The 17,396-nt window shown below is 48.3% G+C and overlaps 2 protein-coding genes and 1 pseudogene across 6 annotated transcripts in view; all 3 read left to right on the plus strand.

Moving 5' to 3' along the window:
• Positions 1–5,242, plus strand: part of FAM117A (family with sequence similarity 117 member A) — a 42,440-nt gene extending 37,198 nt beyond the window's left edge. For all 5 annotated transcript variants that reach the window (XM_069543167.1, XM_069543169.1, XM_069543171.1 and 2 more), the window contains 2 exons: positions 1,034–1,184; positions 4,001–5,242. In XM_069543167.1, coding sequence (XP_069399268.1) covers positions 1,034–1,184; positions 4,001–4,301 — 452 coding nt within the window. In that variant the 3' untranslated portion in view covers positions 4,302–5,242. The remainder of the gene's footprint in view (positions 1–1,033; positions 1,185–4,000) is intronic.
• A 2,020-nt stretch (positions 5,243–7,262) lies between these two features.
• On the plus strand, positions 7,263–14,311 carry SLC35B1 (solute carrier family 35 member B1). The gene is made up of 9 exons (XM_069543172.1): positions 7,263–7,722; positions 8,468–8,571; positions 9,143–9,273; positions 9,564–9,594; positions 10,180–10,337; positions 12,105–12,231; positions 12,995–13,101; positions 13,255–13,408; positions 14,060–14,311. The coding sequence occupies exons 1-9, from the start codon at positions 7,520–7,522 to the stop codon at positions 14,110–14,112; spliced, it is 1,068 nt and encodes a 355-aa protein (XP_069399273.1). The 5' UTR covers positions 7,263–7,519; the 3' UTR covers positions 14,113–14,311.
• On the plus strand, positions 10,691–10,815 carry LOC138415535 (small nucleolar RNA SNORA70; annotated as a pseudogene).
• Positions 14,312–17,396: the final 3,085 nt, after the last annotated feature.

The raw sequence follows: 17,396 nt of genomic DNA on the forward strand, positions 1-17,396 counted from the left end.
CTTCATTCTGTATGTTATATTGATCCTTGATACAGATTCTGATTTATAATTTATATGAAGCTTTTGCACTTACAGTTTTATTTAATTCTCACTTGTAATCCAGAGAAGCAATCCCTCCCACCTCCATTTTTTGGCTGAGGTCTGGCTGTAATGGAGAACCCATGAGCCCATCAAGTGTTCACTGTACCCATAACCAGGCACGCATCTCAGGGCAGGTGTGAGTGCTATAAATAAAAGAATGACTCTTGCCCAGAGTCACACAGTCTGACCCAGATCAAACCCCAAGCTTTCTCACTCCAGATCTCCACTTTGTGCTTCCACCCTGACTGGATCACTGAGAGGACGAAACACGAGTCCCTCTTTTCCTGTATGAATGCTCCTAACATTCTAACATGCAGGCATTGTTGCCTGCATCACCTGACTTGATCTCATAGCAACCCCGTCAGGTAGGCCGGTCAAAGGCATGATATGACAATACAGAGGTGAACAGAGCGTAGAATGATAAATGCGAGATAAACACAGATAAAGTCAATATTTGAAACCTCGGCCAAGTACATTTGCTGTGTGGAAAATGAGAGGAATCTTATCCCACAAGTGGGGTGAGTAAAGATTGCTTGTCTGAGTCAGTAGAAGAGCTCTTCCTGGAAGAAGGGATAGATTTTCAAGAGCGTGGAAAGGAAGAAGCCATGGTATGTTGGCAGGCAGGGTGGTGCAGTCTTGGAAGAAGGCAGAGACACAGACGTTAGGATTCTTTTCAATCTGAGACTTGAAGTTCCGATTGCAGTCTACCTCCGGGGCATATGGAATTGGTATTAGACCAGACTTTCCCCTCAATTCAACTGTGTTTTTTTTACCCTGTATGACAGAAGCTATAATTTTGTAAGCTGCCTCAAAGATGTGTCAAGGTAGAGCATAGACAAACAACCTGGATTAACATAGCCACTGCCACCCATGGTGCCGTGTCTCCCAGTCCCGCCTGGGAGAGCTGAGACTCCCTTTGGTGCCGCTCGACTCAGCCTTACTGTGTGTGCAGCTTCCTCTCCAGGCCACCCCACCTTCCTCGAAGATGGCAGCCCATCTCCAGTCCTTGCTTTTGCCGCCTCCCCTCGGCCCAATCACAGCTATGTCTTCAAACGGGAGCCCCCAGAAGGCTGTGAGAGAGTACGGGTGTTTGAAGAGGCCACGTGAGTACCTCAGCCAGTGGGTGGGGGTCTGGGCGTGCGAGGGAGGGACAGAGATGTTGGCTGAGCCCTGTGGTGCCCCACCAGTTAGGCCCCTCTTCAGGCTCGGACTCCCTCTTGTCAGGAGACACTGTCAGCCATAGACAATCAGTACTGCAGTTTTTCCATGATCAAACTTGTTGACATTACCTCCTCTGAGCACCTAAATCTGTGCTTATCATGATCTCCATAGAAACCTGCTCTCTGCCCACATGCCAGCCACAAGCGCAGCAGGAGCTAGAGAGGAAAGAGATCTGAAACTTAAACCCTTTGTTTCTTCTGTTTTTTTTCCATCTCCAAGGAAGGTGTGAGAATTTGTTAGACCATAATGAGAGAGAGAGAGAGAACTTATTAGTACTTCTCTTCAGGCAGAGCTTAGAAGTGTCTCACGCCCACCGGCGCGGCCGGGGGAGCCTAAACAGCTTTCCTACTGCCTCTGAGTCAAATCTTCACCCTGCAGCTGCAGTGGTTCAAGTGTCATGAACTTCCCGACAGAAATTTCCAGTCCTTGCAAGTAAGGACTATGGAATATCCCCAAACCAGCCTGGACAGTTCAGTAGTCATTCTTAAACTGATATCTTTACTACAGTCCCCTCCCATTAGCAGAGAGAATCCAGAGCCAAAGCTTTCCAAATGCCCATGGCCCTGCTTAGCAGGAGCTGGGAAGAGAGCGCATCACATTCCCTCTATCACTGTAATGTTCCTTGGGGCCATTTCACAGTGAAAGCTATGGTTTCAACTGCAGTCAGGAAGTTGAGTTATGGTGTATGAGTGGAGATTTAGCTAGAACAGGGCTTGGGGGCTTGATGGCTCTATCTGTATCCCAGATAAGGGACAGGATGACCCTTGGTAGTAGCCAGAGATACATACATAACCCAGAGGGAGTTATGGGGGAAACTGTGGGCACTAGGGGTTTGCTCCCATCATCACTGTTGCCATTTCTCCTAGAATCCTCGGTCCTCTGGGGTAGGTGAGAGGGGAAAGGCCAGATCTTGTAGCTGAAGCAGACTCTGGACCCTGTTTCCTTCCCCAATGCATGGTATAGTTGAGTAGTTATAGCCTGGAATTGCTTGTGACAATTAGGCTGCTGCTCGACTTTATTCTTTTGTAGGCTCTGAAGGCCAGAAGAGGGTTAAAGCCATCTCATCCAGCTTCCTGCCCCTGTCTTAACTCTTTTGAGCCATCAGTTACTTTCTAAGATATCCGGTGACAGAAATTCTCAACTCATTGGTGTCTCTTCATTATATGAACTTTCCTGCTGGGAGGTTCTTCTGTTTATTCCTTCTTCTTTCATGTTTTCCTCTTCCTGGCTGCCTAGCTGGTAAGATGGCCTGGATTTCCCGGGGAGGGAATGAAGCTGTTCAGGGTCATGCTGGTTGTCATGCCCTTTGAGCGTTACTTGGTCGTCCCTCGGTCACCCTCCTGTGTGCCTGCTTACGTCGAGGGCATGCCCTCTCCTGCCCATCCCCTACCTCTTCCTAAAGTGGGATTCTTGTAAGTCCTTCTCAGTCAGGGGACACCTTGCCACTGCGGAGTTCTCTGGGACCCCAGGCTTCCAAACACACCCTGCACATGGGCCCTCACTTCCTTCCACCTTTCCTCCCACCTCCCACGCTGGGCCAACATCTGCCCTCCTCCACATGCCTTGCTCTTCTTCCTGGGTTTGGAATGATTAGAATTTAAATTAAATGGTACTGTAATTAAAATGGTAATCAGTTTATCAAGCTGTGCACTGAGTGCATTTTTCTGTCTGTAAATGTTATACTTCAAGAAAAAGTTGGGCGATGCGAAGCTCTGGCACAGGGCTCAACTGTCTTCTCTGTGTTTGTGTTCTTGCCTGGAATCCTCACAACCAGCAGCTTCTTGGGGCTCTTCACCTGAAGCATGGCCAGACATTCTTTCAGGGGAAAGAACCTTTTTGTAATCATATGGATTCCTTACTCTAGAACTCTCTGACCTGACCTGTTTTAATCCTTCTGTTTCCCCTACGTGATCGGCAGAGTAGGGAATTCTTTCCATGTTAGGTGAGGCAGGTCAGGCCAAGAGCACATGGTAAGTTAGAACCTAGATCTCCTGGTAAGGTCTAGCTGCTGTCCTTTCCTTTCAGCAAGGGTGTTTGAAAATCATACCTTTAAAATCTTTTCAATCTGCTCAAGAATTAGATTCTCGAGGCCAGGAGAGTTCAGCGAGGGGTCGTTTTCCTCTGAGGGACGTTTGGCAGTGTCGAGAGGCAGTTTCGGTTGTTACACATGTGGCAGTCGCGCTGCTGGCATGCAGTGGGTGGAGGCCAGGGATGCTGCCAAACATCCCACGCCACACAGGATAGCTCCCCGCAGGCAAGAGGTCTCCAGCTCCAAATGCCAATAATGGGGAGGCTGAGAATCTCAGCTTTAGGCTATAACAAGTCTAAGAAACTCACTTTGCTAGGATCTCTGCTTTCAGGCAAGAGGTCTGCCCCCAAAACACTGTTCACTGATAAACATCTCTCAAATTAAAAGGTCTCTCAGTCTCTTCTTCTAGAATCACAGTCAGGAAGTTCTCCTTCCTGTCTAGCTTTAATCCCTTCTGTTTTTAGCTAAAGTTGATTTCCGGTTGTTTAGCCCTGTTTCTAAAACATGGAGAGCTGAGGGGCCTACACACTGGTTGCTGCTCAGTAGCCTGTCGTGTTTTTGGTCAAGCTACCGACCTGTTGGAACAGAGACCCAGCTCCCCGACACTGTGGCGCCTCTCACCCCTTCTCACTGGCCATTTGCGTTTGTGTTTCTGTCTCCATCCTCCAGGTCCCCAGGTCCTGACCTGGCCTTCCTGACTTCCTGTCCTGACAAGAACAAAGTCCATTTCAACCCAACCGGCTCGGCCTTCTGCCCCGTCAGCTTGATGAAGCCCCTCTTCCCCAGCATGGGCTTCATCTTCCGTAACTGCCCCTCAAGCCCGGGATCCCCCCTTCCCCCTGCCAGCTCCAGGCCACCGCCTCGGAAGGATCCAGAGGCCTCCAAGGCCTCCTCACTGCCCTTTGAGCCATGGCAGCGCACCCCACCATCAGAAGAGCCTGTGCTTTTCCAGAGCTCCCTGGTGGTCTGAGGGAGCTTTACCTCCACTTTACTATGGAGACCAGTGCCTTGGTGGCAGGACCCTCCCTAGCTCCCCTGAGGTGGGGGATGAAGGAGCCCTTCCCTCTCGGCCTTTGAGCACTTTCATTTATCGTGTCAAAGCCCTGGGTCCTCTTTCTGATGAACACTGGCCCCTTCAAATGTGAGGGGACCTGCTTTGTCCACTAATAGCTGGGCAGCTCACAAGTCACACCTGTGTTCTTGCCACCTCTCTCACTTGGTGGAAAACTCACCCAGAAGGTCTTGGGTCTCCCACTCCTGGGTATGAGTCCAAAGGGCTGTGTACGGGACCCTTGTCTTTATCATGGAGTGAGCTGGCCATGGTTGAAGGAGAGGAGACACCACAGATTTCCCTCCCTCTCCTTCAGACATAGACAAGGAGACCCAAACAGATACCCCCATCCTCTCAGTCCCATCCGCATGCCACCTTCTCACTGGAGGAGCTGACCAAAGCAGCCTGAAAGGGGCATGACACTTGACCAATCCAGCTGCTGGCAGAGGGGGAACCAGGCGTTTTCCCAAGTGGCGTTTTCATCTCGCTTTTACCCTAAGATTGTCTTAAGTAGCAGCCCAGCCTGCCCAGCCCCAGGTGGGTCATGGGGGAGAGGGAGAGCTGGCATTCCTCTGGGTGGCAAGTGGCGACTCTCCACCCTCCACCTGCCCCAGGACTGGGTTGGATTAGGAAAATGCCTATTTTTCTTGTATCGATGTAGAAACTCTATTTTCTCCCAAAGACACTATTTTTGCAGCTGTTTGAAGTTTGTATATTTTCCGTACTGCAGAGCTTACACAAAATTGAAGAAGAATGTTAATGTTCAAGTTTTATTATCCTGTGTTTAGAAGGTTTTGTTTTTTTTTTTTTTTTTTGCAGATCTTGGTGTTAATAGACCAAATAAATAAGTATTCCCAGCAGCTTGAGTTTCTGTTAAATATTTTGGGGGTGAGGGAGCAGGATGGAGATTGAGGGTATCATTAATCACTTCATCCTTGTCTTCAAGAGGAGTCTTTCCTTAACACAAGATGTTGGGTGGATGGGTCCAAAGTCTGTGTCCTCAGGACAGCAGACTTGCCATGGACATATAAACAGTGCAGCCAGAGAAGGGATGTCCTGAATGAAGAGTGCAGTGCATGAGGGGTGAAGGAGTTAGTGGGGGGAAGTCATCCTTTCTTGGGTGAGTCTGGGAAAACACACTAACAGAGAATGGATTTTACCTGGGACATGAGGGTGACCAAGGGGAAACGGTTTGGCAATTTACAAGACAAGCGAATGGCATTCAGATTGAATCTCTGGGCACAGTTTTAGGGAAGCTTTAGCTCCTTCTGAGTGTTCTTTTCACATGAGTGAGCACCCACAACACAGATGGCAGAAGAAACTGTTCTGGTCCTTTTGCAGCCTATCAGCTTTTATAGTGCTCCACCTGTAAGAGCTTTGTGGGGGAAATGAGAATAACCAACCCACAATTCTGTTAGTGATTTGCAATTTACAAAGCATTTTCACAAAAGACATTATCCCCATTGTATGGGTAAAAAGTTGACTACCTTAAGGGCAGTCATAATAACTACAATTGCATCTATCTCATAAAACCTCAAAACAAACCAGGCTATCCCAACTACCATGAATTAGCTAGGTAGGCAACAGATACACTATAAAATGCTTTACCTAAAAGGTCACTGAAATATCATAAACCATCTGCTGTGGAAAATCCCACTGTACTAATGAGGGAAGGACAAATGGGAGCTAGGATTGGGAACCAGATCATTTGATTCCAGCGCCCATTCTTCTAACCACAGTACTCTCCCAGTCGTTATATTTCCATTAATTTCAACCGAGGAAACGACTCAGAGGTCAAATGAATTGTTTGAAGTCCCAGATAGGAAAAAGGCAGAGCTGGGACTGGAACCCTAGTTCGGTGCCCTGGAATCATCAGCTAATTCAGTAGAGGTGCAAGAGAGCAAAAGTGTGGGGGTCCCCCTCCCCAATTAATATAAAGACAGAGTTGGGGACAGACCCTACTTCTACTTCTTGCCCCTCCCCTGAAAGACGTTTGGCCTACCCCCAAAGTCTTAGTGAGTCAGGCCCAGAGGGATGGGTGTGGTGCTGCCCCGAGTTTCCTTCCTTTGCCTGAGGCTGTGCCAGAGGAGTAGGCTGCTGGAAGGAGAGAAGGAGCCTCTACCCAGAGAGCAGCCCGGAGTCCAATGACTACTGTGGGGCTTGAGGCTGGTAGTGCCAAGCCCTGGGGTTAGTCCACCCTTAGCTCCTGGTGTCATTAGGTGGGGGCCCAATAAAGAGTTTATTAATGCAGGAGGGTTTGCTCCCTTGGTGAGTTGTAAGACCCTGAAGAAAATCCACTTCAGCAAGCTTCCATTTCCATCTCCAGATGTGAGGAAATAAGATCAGAGTTGAGAACAAGTCATGACTAATAAATACCTTAAACTTGCACAGCACACTTTTACAGTTTATAAAACACTTTCACCAAGCTCAGCTCATTTGATCCTCAACAGTCAAGAGGTGACAAAGTGGCTATTACTAATTCCTATGGACTATATATATAGATTAGGAAAACTGTAGCTCGGCATTTAGGTGACACGCACAGGTTACCCTGCCTTCAAGTGACAGAGCTGAGACAAGAGCCCTGCCGCCCTTGGGAGCCTTGTGATGTGCTCTAGGAGGAGGATGGCTCCCCAAAGACAGGCCTTCTGGTAAAGAGGGTAGAGTCGGGGACACTGGGGGCCCGCTAGGGGGCGCTAAGGTTACATTGACAGTTTCCGGGAGTTAGGACCCAGCAGAAGCCTGACAGCCGACCGGGAAAAAGGCTATTCGATTTGCTCGGCCGGCGTACTCCTCCTTCCCACCCACCTGTCTGTCTTTGCACAGCGTAGCCAATTGGTTACCTCCACATCCTTATACGTCATCATTCCACGTCCGCGTATCGCCTAGGCCATCCCGTCGCGTTCCGGGTCGCAGTTGTCCTCGGAGTTGCCTGATCGGAAAGTCTCGAGGGCGAGGGGTTGCCCTCGATTCAGCTGGCTCCCCTGGCCATCAGGGACGAGGCCAAGGCCCCAGGGTGGGTCTCCTTTCCTTGGAAGCGGGTTCTGGGTTTTGAGGAGTTTTCCCCTCGGTGCTCCTGAGCTGGCAGTTCCAGCGGTGGCTGCTGGGGCCCTCCTCAGCAGCGGTCTCATGCAGCTCCTATGAGGCCCCTGTCGCCGGTCGGCGATGTCCGGCTGGACTTGTCACCGCCGCCGCTGCCGGCTGTGAGCGGGTCTCCGGTTGGGTCCTCCGGGCGTCTCATGGCCGCTAGCAGCTCCCTGGTGCCTGACCGGCTGCGTCTGCCGCTCTGCTTCCTCGGTGTCTTTGTCTGCTATTTCTACTATGGGATCCTGCAGGAAAAGATGTGAGCGGATCCCCGGGGTGGGAACGCGGACCCCCGCCACCGCACACCACCCGCGCCCCGCCCGCTCAGTCCTGCCGTGTCTCCCCAGCCTGCGGTCAGGTTCAGGTTCGCGGTCCTCTCGCCCCTAGCCCCAGTGTTTCCTTTGGCCCCTTCTGCTCTCCAAGCATCCTGACCCCTTTGCTGCTAAACCTCCCAAGGGTTATACAAAACGCGAAAGTTGGTTCCTAGATTCTTGGGAGGTGGTTATTTTTCTTCCCTTAATTGATGTTTTTCCTGTTGGTTCTAAAGGAATGGGTTTTACAGACTTAGGTTTCCATGACCTGTGCTGGGCTGTCCTTGGAACGCCTATATTCTTGCAGGTTGCTGATTACTTCGCCCCCGGCCCTGCCCCGGTGTACGTCGTTTCACCAATTTTTCACATTTCATTCAGCTCCATCCTGTATGGATATGTGTACACATACACACACACAATTTTTCACGTTTCCTTCAGCACCATCCTGTACGGATATGTGTGTACACACACAGAGTTTGTTTCATTCGGCTCTCTGATTAGCAGCCTGGAGTATCTAGTTTCTAGCTCCAGTAAAATTGGCTTCTGTTGTAAATGTGCCCGGTGATCCTTACCAAACTTTCCCTTAAGTCTAGAGAAGCAAAACAATTTCAAAGCGTTCAGTGGCTCTGGATTGCTAGAGGACCCTGAGGGAAGTATATTAATTGATCTCTTTCCCATGCATTTTATTCTTAGAACAAGAGGAAAGTATGGGGAGGGAGCCAAGCAGGAGACCTTCACTTTTGCCTTAACTTTGGTCTTCATCCAATGTGTGGTCAATGCTGTGTTTGCCAAGATCTGTGAGTACTTAGATAATAATCTGTTTTGTGTCCCCTTCCCTATGTATCCTAGGCATTAGGTCTAACTTTCAAGACCCTCAGCCCCTTTAGTGCTAACAACCTCTCTATTAAACTTATAAAATTAGTGGCTTTGGAAAAAGGTGGAATTCTGTTTCCTTAAACTAAATCAATTTCTCAGTCAGAAATGTGCAGAGAATGGATCTGTATTCCGGATCCCCATGAGAATATGTAAAACTTTTTTCTTTGTCTTTTTGGTTTTCCTTTTTGTGTCAGCTCTCTTTGTTCCCCAGGGGCTAGCAGCAGGGCTGACTGATCCCTTGATCTGAATGAACATCCACCCCCCCCACCCCCCGCCACTGCCCTGCATGAGGTCTTGTGTTAGGTTTAGATGGGGTTGGAGAATTGGAGAATCTTCAGAGATTTCCCAGTCTAAGAGGACGGAAATAGTTCTGTCTAAGTACTTCTCATCTTATTTGACAGATAAATTCCTTTCATGTGCCTTTGACTTTTGCTCAGTGGTCCATCCTAGCCCTACCAACTTTCTATGTTTCTTTCTTTTGTCTTCTCCCAGTGATCCAGTTTTTCGACACTGCCAGAGTGGATCGTACTCGGAGCTGGCTCTATGCTGCGTGTTCTGTCTCCTATCTGGGTGCTATGGTCTCCAGCAACTCAGCACTACAGTTTGTCAACTACCCAACTCAGGTGAAACCTCAGGGTGGGGTGAGGGTTGGCTCAGAAGTTCAAAAGGATGAAAGATTCTTCCCTCAGGTCTGTGACTTAAATAAAAGGAGAATGTGTCTGGGAAATTAGGAGTGTGAAGAGCCACAGATCTGACATTTAGTGATGGTGGGTGGGCTGTGATAGAGCCCTTTTCTGAGGCTACAGCCTCTGGTGCAGGCCCCATGCTAACTTACTCATCTTATGTAGCACCTAGTTCAGTACCTGGCATGTCAAAGAAGCTCAGAAATTATTTTTGCTCAATTTAATTTCAGGTCCTTGGTAAATCCTGCAAGCCCATCCCAGGTAAGCAGAAGAAGATGGTCGCCGCCATCCATCCTCAGTCTTCCTGGAGTGAGCTTGAGCCCCCTCTGCTAGGGCTGTATTCCTCTGAGCTTTGTCATCTCACCATTGCTATCTATAGGGACTTCCCTGCATCCCTTCCTCCTGCCCATCCTGTCATCTGTATCACTTCCTGTTGTGTTGGGTGTTCATTAGCTGGTAATCCTCACTGTGAGCTAGAAGCTGACCTCATCTGCTTCACATGGTTAGTCATTTTGGTGGCCTACATTGTCATTAGCTACCCTAAATCCCATTTGATCATCAGTTTCCTTATTCTCAATTTCTCACTCTTCCCTACTGCCCCACCTTTGCCAGGTTGCTTCCTGGAGCCTTTGTTCTCTACGTTTCTCGGCTTTATATTCTTCATTCAGTCTTGTTGCACCGTCATCTCTACGTAGGTGCTAGTCTTGCTCTCTCCTCTTTTTGTCCTCTGTCAGCTCTCCTTCTCAGACATTCTTTTTTCCCCACGAGTCTTTGGCTCCTAGGAGATTATTGGTCTCAACAGTGCCTATGGGTGCCTGAATTTTCCACCCTGTTTCTTCCCTGTAGTCATGCTCCTTGGAGTGACCCTCTTGAAGAAGAAGTACCCAATGGCCAAGTACCTGTGTGTGTTGCTAATTGTGGCTGGAGTGGCCCTTTTCATGTACAAACCCAAAAAAGTAGTCGGGATAGAAGAACACACAATTGGCTATGGAGAGCTGCTCCTGGTATGTAATCCTGTTGGGAAAGGAAGCCTTTTCCAGTAATCTTCATAGGAATATCCACCCCCGGCACATACAGAAGGCCAGTTATGTTTTGAGAGAGATAAGTGATGTTTCTTGCCCCCCATTTCCGGTCTTTGTCTCTTGCTGCAGGGTCCTTGGCTCTGCTGAGGCTGTAGTGGGGAGCCTAGAATATTTCACAACAGTTCAGCTCTCCTTCTGGAGAAGAGATAACTCTGAGGCCCGTGTCTAAATGCTGCTGTGAGGTCCCTGAGACCTGAGAGTAAAGAGGAAAGGAGTAGTATGTCTCTCACTGTGGGTTTCCAAGAAACCTGGAAGCCAGAGTTTAAAATAATACTGTATAGCCAGTTAAGCCAACCATGTTCTTTTCCCCATGGGGCCCAGTGTGCAGTGGCTGCAAACAGCAGCCTCCTTGGTAGCCTGTTGCCTGTACAGATTGCCCTAAGGGACCTTGGAGATAACTCTGGCCAGTGGACATTCATGACTGGCATGCTGTCCCCAGTCTAGGCTCCAGACAGGTATGCGTGGTGCCTTTGGAAAGCCTAGGGCGCAGTGGCCAGAGCCCACTTTGGCCAAGTTATAAGGTCTATTCACACCAAGCTGCAGAACAAGGGGCATATGATTGAGGCCCTCCACAGGGCCAAGTTCAGTTCCTGGCCACCAGAAGATCCACATCGCCAAGAAGTAGGGATTTACTAAGTTTCACGCAGACGAATTTGAAACCATGGTGGCAGTAAAGCGGCTCATCCCAGATGGCTGTAGGGTCAAATACATCCCTAATCGTGGTCCTCTGGACAAATGGCGGGCCCTGCACTCATGAGGGCGCTGTCCCCTCCTTCCTCCTGCCCACCAATAAATCCTACTTTCCTGTCAAAAAATAATAATACTATAGTAGCTATTGCTGACTAGGTATTAGGTACTGTTCCAAGTGTTCTACATGAAAACTAGTTAATTTTTACAATAACTTCATAACTTAGATAGTGTTAATCTCCATTTTACAGATGAAGAAAATGAGGCAAAGAAAAGTTAAGTCATTTGCCCATGGCCATATGGGTGTTAATTGGAAGAATTAGTGGACTAACATGGGCTTCCCAGGTGGCGCTAGGGGTAGAGAACCCGCCTGCCAATGCAGGTTAGACGTAACAGACACAGGTTCAATCCCTGGGTTGAAAAGATCCCCTGGAGTAGGAAATGGCAACCCACTCCAGTATTCTTGCCTGGGAAATCCCATGGACAGAGGAGCCTGGCGGGCTACAGTCCATGGGGTCCCAAGGAGTTGGACATGACTGAACAAATTTTGTCCAATGTTGCCCTGGATTCTAATCCGGCAATATGACCACAGAATCCACAGAACTGGAGCACTGGACTCCTAAGCCAGGAGGCTAACATGCTGGGGTTAGATTTCCTCTCTCCACCTTTAGTGGAAGAATGTGTGTGGCTCACCACGGCCTCTTCTAGGCCCCTGCATGCCAAGCTTCATGGCATTGCGTTGAGAAGTGTTAGGCTTCCTGCCCTGCTCTGATCACATTACACCTGTGTGGCTCAGATCACCTGTCCTTCTGGTGCTGGGGGCAGCAGGGAGCTCACGAGGTTTCTTGCCCTCTGCTTGTGGGCAAACGGCAGCGTTTTGTTCTGAGGACTCTGTCTTAAGGCAGCAGCTTTCTGAGGGATCTCAGAAAAGTGAGAGGTCTGTTTCCTGAGTTAGGGAGGGCCCCAGTGGCCTGACTGCAGGCTGTACTCTTTCTTTCCCAGCTCTTGTCTCTAACCCTGGATGGACTGACTGGTGTTTCCCAGGACCACATGCGAGCTCACTACCAAACAGGCTCCAACCACATGATGCTGAACATCAACCTTTGGTCGACACTGCTGCTGGGAGCTGGTAAGGAGTGGTTCTGCTTTTCTTTCCATGTATCAGCAGAGGGCAGACTGCCTTCATCCACTTAATCTCTAGCTCTGGTGCCAGCTGTGCTCTTTGCCTAGGCCAAAGGTCAGCCTCAGTTCTCAGATGCCGTATTGTCCAAGCCCTTGAGAAGCCGTCTTAGAGAAACTTGCACCAGTCAGCTCTGCTAGCTGCTTGTACTGGCACAATCAGAAATAGATCTGTGTCAGGAGTCATGGGAAGACGCACAGTAGTAAAATGCAGGGGTGCCCTGGGAACTCACCCTTCTCTGAGGTAGATGAGACAGTCTGTGGTGAATACTGAAGATGGTTCAAACATGGATGTGTTTGCTTTTAAATCAGTGCTTTCTAACTTTTTTCCCAAATCTGGCCACACACACGGAGTATTTTTCATACAGTATGCTAGGCCTAACAGAGGAGGCTGCTGATGGCTGGAATTGACCAGTACTTGGGGCTGCCTTGAGCTAGGGATGTGTGGATCAGTATCTTCACAGCATCTGAGGTTTGCTTCTTCCTGTCACTTTGACAGAAGTAACTCATTAACTTCTAAGTATTTCCCAGAAGAGTCTTTAGTTAGTTTCTATTCAGAAAAATAGGAGATGCTTGATGGGACAATAAAAACTCACACCATACATTTTTCCTTGCCCTACCCTCCGTCAGAGTGCTTTTGCAGGCCTCTGCAGGTTTATGCGTAAGTATGGGCACACAGGATGCACCATTCATCTTTGGATGTATTTTTCTAGGAATCCTGTTCACCGGGGAGCTCTGGGAGTTCTTGAGTTTTGCCGAAAGGTACCCTACCATCATCTATAACATCCTCCTCTTTGGCCTGACTAGTGCCCTGGGCCAGGTGAGTGCCTTGATCGGCGATGGCTTGGCTTCTCCAAGAGAAACTGGCCTGGCTGGGAGAAGAGGGTGGCAAGATCAGCTGTGATGTCCTGTTACAGACTTTCCTTGGTAGATACCCAGGAACCAGCCTAACTTTGTCTGTGTCTTTCTCTAGAGCTTCATCTTCATGACAGTTGTGTATTTTGGTCCCCTGACCTGCTCCATCATCACCACAACTCGAAAGTTCTTCACCATTTTGGCCTCTGTGATCCTCTTCGCCAACCCCATCAGCCCCATGCAGTGGGTGGGCACCGTGCTGGTGTTCCTGGGTAAGTTACATCCAGAGCATGCAGCTCTGGGCCATACAAAGGGACTTTATTTTTTTTCCCGTAATACTTACTTGTATATTTTTGAAATGTGTTATTTTAGAGCAGACTTTTTTAAAAATGAAGAGGAAGCATTACCTGTAATCCAGCCTTCCTAAGGAACATTTCATTTGAATGATTTCTTTCCAATGATTCTTTTTTCCCCAGACACTGAGCAGGGTAAAATTGTTATACGTATTCCCTACTAATTGGCGCTGCTGTGGATGAGCTGAGTCAAACTAGAAGTTTGACTCTTAAACTTCATTCAGTCTTGCTGTTATTTTTTTTTTTTGGCTGTACCATGGAGCACACAGGATCTTAGTTCCCCAACCAGGGATCGAACCAGTGCTCTCTGTAGTGGAACCAAGGAGTCTTAACCACTGGACTGCCCAGAAAATCCCTGCTGTATTTTATATACACATGTAATTTATCAGTATCTTGGTGATTTTTTTCATTTGATACTAGTCTCTTTTCTCTGAGGAGGTTTTATAAAACTAATGTTTGAAAATTATAGTTTTATTTAGAGCACCAATTTTGGAGACCAAGGCACACCCCACTTCCCATCCCCAGATAATTTGTAGACTTCATTTCTCCCCATGTTCTTTCTTTCCATAGGTCTTGGTCTTGATGCCAAGTTTGGGAAGGGAGCTAAGAAGACATCCCACTAGGAAGAGAGAGACTACCTCCACTCCAAGAATATTTAAGTTATTTTCTCCAACAGTGACATCTCTTGGGAAAATGGACACAATAGAGATAAAGGACTAGGTTTCAGTCTGGGTATTTTTTGTTTTTTTTTGTTGTTGTTGTTGTTTTTTAAAGAAGCAAAATCACATATTCTAAAAAAAGCATTTGGATTTTAACAAGAAAGAGTTGGCTATTTCTGTTCTTGACCAGGAGCACAGCCTCGCACAAAGAAAGAGAGAAAGAGAAGAGGCAGAGCTTGGTGTTCATGGCCCAGGCTGCTCCCACGTGGGTGTGGTTAACCTGGCTGGGTGGCTGGTTCCCCCAAGAACTGTTGCGCTTATGGCCTCTATTCCCACAGGCGAAGGCCTAAATATGCTAGAACAGGTAGCTGTCTATGAGAACTAGAGGATGCAAAAAGCACTTTATCTCTTAAAGCTCTGGTGGGCAAATATTTCTTAAAAAACTGCAGATATATTCTCTCCTCAAGAAAGTTCTTTTGAGGTTGAGATAAAATGAGCCCAGAGCCTCAGAGTCTGCTGCGTTTTGACATTTCCCCATTTCCTCCCCTTCAACCAAAGCTCAACCAAAACGAGAGTGGAGACCCAGTGTGCATGTCGTGAGCAGCTTTGGAAGGTCTGCTTCCCTCCCTCTGCCTCCGTGTCTGTTCTCCGTCCTCTCGGTCCCCTCCTGGGGAGGCTGGATTAATCCTCCCTTGTCCTCTTCAGCTGCTAAGCCTTGCAGGCCTCTGCCATCCTGGCGGTGCCCTGGTATTCCCATGCCAGCTCCTGCCTGTTGAAAGGGATGCTGGCGGAAGGCACAGTGGCTGAGTCCTGGCATAGAGCCGCTGTTGAGTTTTCTGGGTGGCAGTGGGGGGAGAAGGAGGAGCATGGAGCAGAGCCACCTGCTACTGCTGCCTTCGGAGTTGGAAATCACTATCCTCCGTGGACCAAACTTTACACATGAAAGTGCATTTCCACCAGCTGCAACTTTCACTCCATCTGTTCAGCAGCCCCAGCCCCTTGGCTCTCCAGATGGGCACCCAGCCTCCTTCCTGCGCTGCTGCCTTCCCACCCCCTGCACCCAGCCTTTCAAGCCTGGCTCACTTGCACTCGTCTCACTCTCTTGGGGCCCTGGGTGTCACTGCAGCTTTGCCCTGAAAGGCCCCCTCTCATTTTGAACTCCTCCTTGAGAAGAGAGGTTTTAAATGCATCTGGCTGAACTTCCTTCTTTTCTCCACCCCTTTCTTTTCTCTGTGTTTCTTATCCTGAAAGTTGCATCAATTATCTCCTTACCTACTGGACTGACAGTTCTTCTAAACTCTCTTCTGTGGATTAGTTAGGCAGTGAAAGCATGTTACCAGGGCCAGGGGCCTATTTAGCAGTCCTTACCTGGGCCTGGTGTTTTTTTATTTTGGGCTTTTAAAAAATAATTGTTTATTTGGCTGTGCTGGATCTTAGCAGTGACATGCAGGATCTTTAGTTGCAGCACTGCAGACTCTTAGTTGCAGCATGTGGGATCTAATTCCCTGACCAGGAATCAAACCCAGGCCCTCTGCGTTGGGAGCATGGAGTCTTAGCCATTGAACCACCAGGGAAGTCTCTGGTGTTTTAACAAGAGACATTTTCCCAGTTATCAGGCCAGTCCCCTCCACCTCTACCCCCTGCCTTACCCAACCAGGGGTCTCAGGCACACCTCATACTAGTTTCCAAGAGCAAGAAGGATTTCCAACAGCTCAGCATGGCTCTCACCTGATACTAGAGCAAGGCTGTCCTATCCTCAATGAGCCAGGAGCTCAGTTCTGGTATATTCATTCAGTTCTTTGCCTGTTCTTCTAATCCTTCTGTATGCCACATCCTGTGGACATGCTGGGAGTTCAAAGTTGACTAGGATCAGTACTTACCCTCTAGGGTCTAACAGTCGGGTAGGTAAATCATTGCATCTCAGAAATGCAGAGCTAGCAACGAAGAAAGGTGTCTGGGCAAGGTGAGGCTTGAGCTGGAGAGAGTGTGGGAAGATGAAAGGAAGTGAAAAGGGAGGTTTGGCTCTACTGCCAAGTGGGAAATAGGGTTTTAAACTGTCTGGCTTCTCCCCATGCTCCTGCTTCTTTTTGCCTTAAAAACTTTTAATTTTATATTGGGCTATAGCCACTCAGCCACACATGTATCCAGTTTCCCCCAAAGCCCCCTCCCATCCGGGCTGTTAGCAGAATTCCATGAGCTATACGATAACATTAGTAGAGTTCCATGTTCTATACAATAGGTCATTGTTGATCCATTTTAAATACAGTGCTCTGTATATGACCATATCAAACTCCCTAACTGTCTTTTTCCCCCATGCTCCTGCTTCTAGTCAGTTCAAGTGAGAGCACAGGAGCAGGTGAGTGGCTCTGCAGTGAGGCATCATTTCAGCTCAACTGGAAGATATTTTAAAAGGTTGTGTAAGCTGCCAGCTTGTTCGGGGTGCTGTACTCACCTACAGGATCACAGGAACTGAGAGTGCCAAGCCAGACTCTCTTCAGTAACACTCTGCTAGGTTATTATGGTACTGATAAACGTGAAATACCAGGCAAGTTCAAACAAAAGTATTGTTGATCACTAACCCTGGGCGGCCTGATGCTTCAGGTTTCTAAACATCAAAGGACTTTCATCTGCAGTTAATTCTCAGCTCTGTGTAGAAGGGAGGGAACCAGCACACACATTTTCCCAAGCACTCTTTTTCATTTCGGGTGTACTGTGCTGCTATTTTGGTCCGCCTATCAGGCTTGCCTCTTTAGCTGTTTGTACTCAGGCTCGTGGTAGAGTGGTTTTTCCATTTCCTGTACACCTCTTAGGCTAGGGCAAGGGGAGTGACGCAAATATGATTTGGGGGTAAAAACCGTAGGGAAAACTATTCTGGAATTAATCATCATAAGGGGGAAAAATCATAAGCTGTTTTTCAAATGACTTAAAGGGGCACTGTGGATAATCTCTAAAGTGGGTTCTTTAGCATTATGTGATGTGTTTCCTCAGCCCTGTAAACCCTTGTGAAGAGGACTAAGCAGGCATTTGCACCTTTTGGAAATGGAAAAACAAGTTAGGGAAGGGGGCAGCTTGCAGTGGGTCCCTGGGTGTGTCCCAGGGAGATTAATGAGAACTTAAGTTTCCCCCAGTTATAGTTGTATCTTGGACCCATGCCCTCAGAAGGGCAGAAGGCAACCTCCTCAGGAGACCCATTGCCTCTGCTGTCTGGTCCCACTTGGCGGTGAAACAGTTTGCACATTTTATAAGTG

The sequence above is a fragment of the Ovis canadensis genome, chromosome 11 (assembly GCF_042477335.2).
Source record: "Ovis canadensis isolate MfBH-ARS-UI-01 breed Bighorn chromosome 11, ARS-UI_OviCan_v2, whole genome shotgun sequence".
Taxonomy (NCBI): domain Eukaryota; kingdom Metazoa; phylum Chordata; class Mammalia; order Artiodactyla; family Bovidae; genus Ovis; species Ovis canadensis.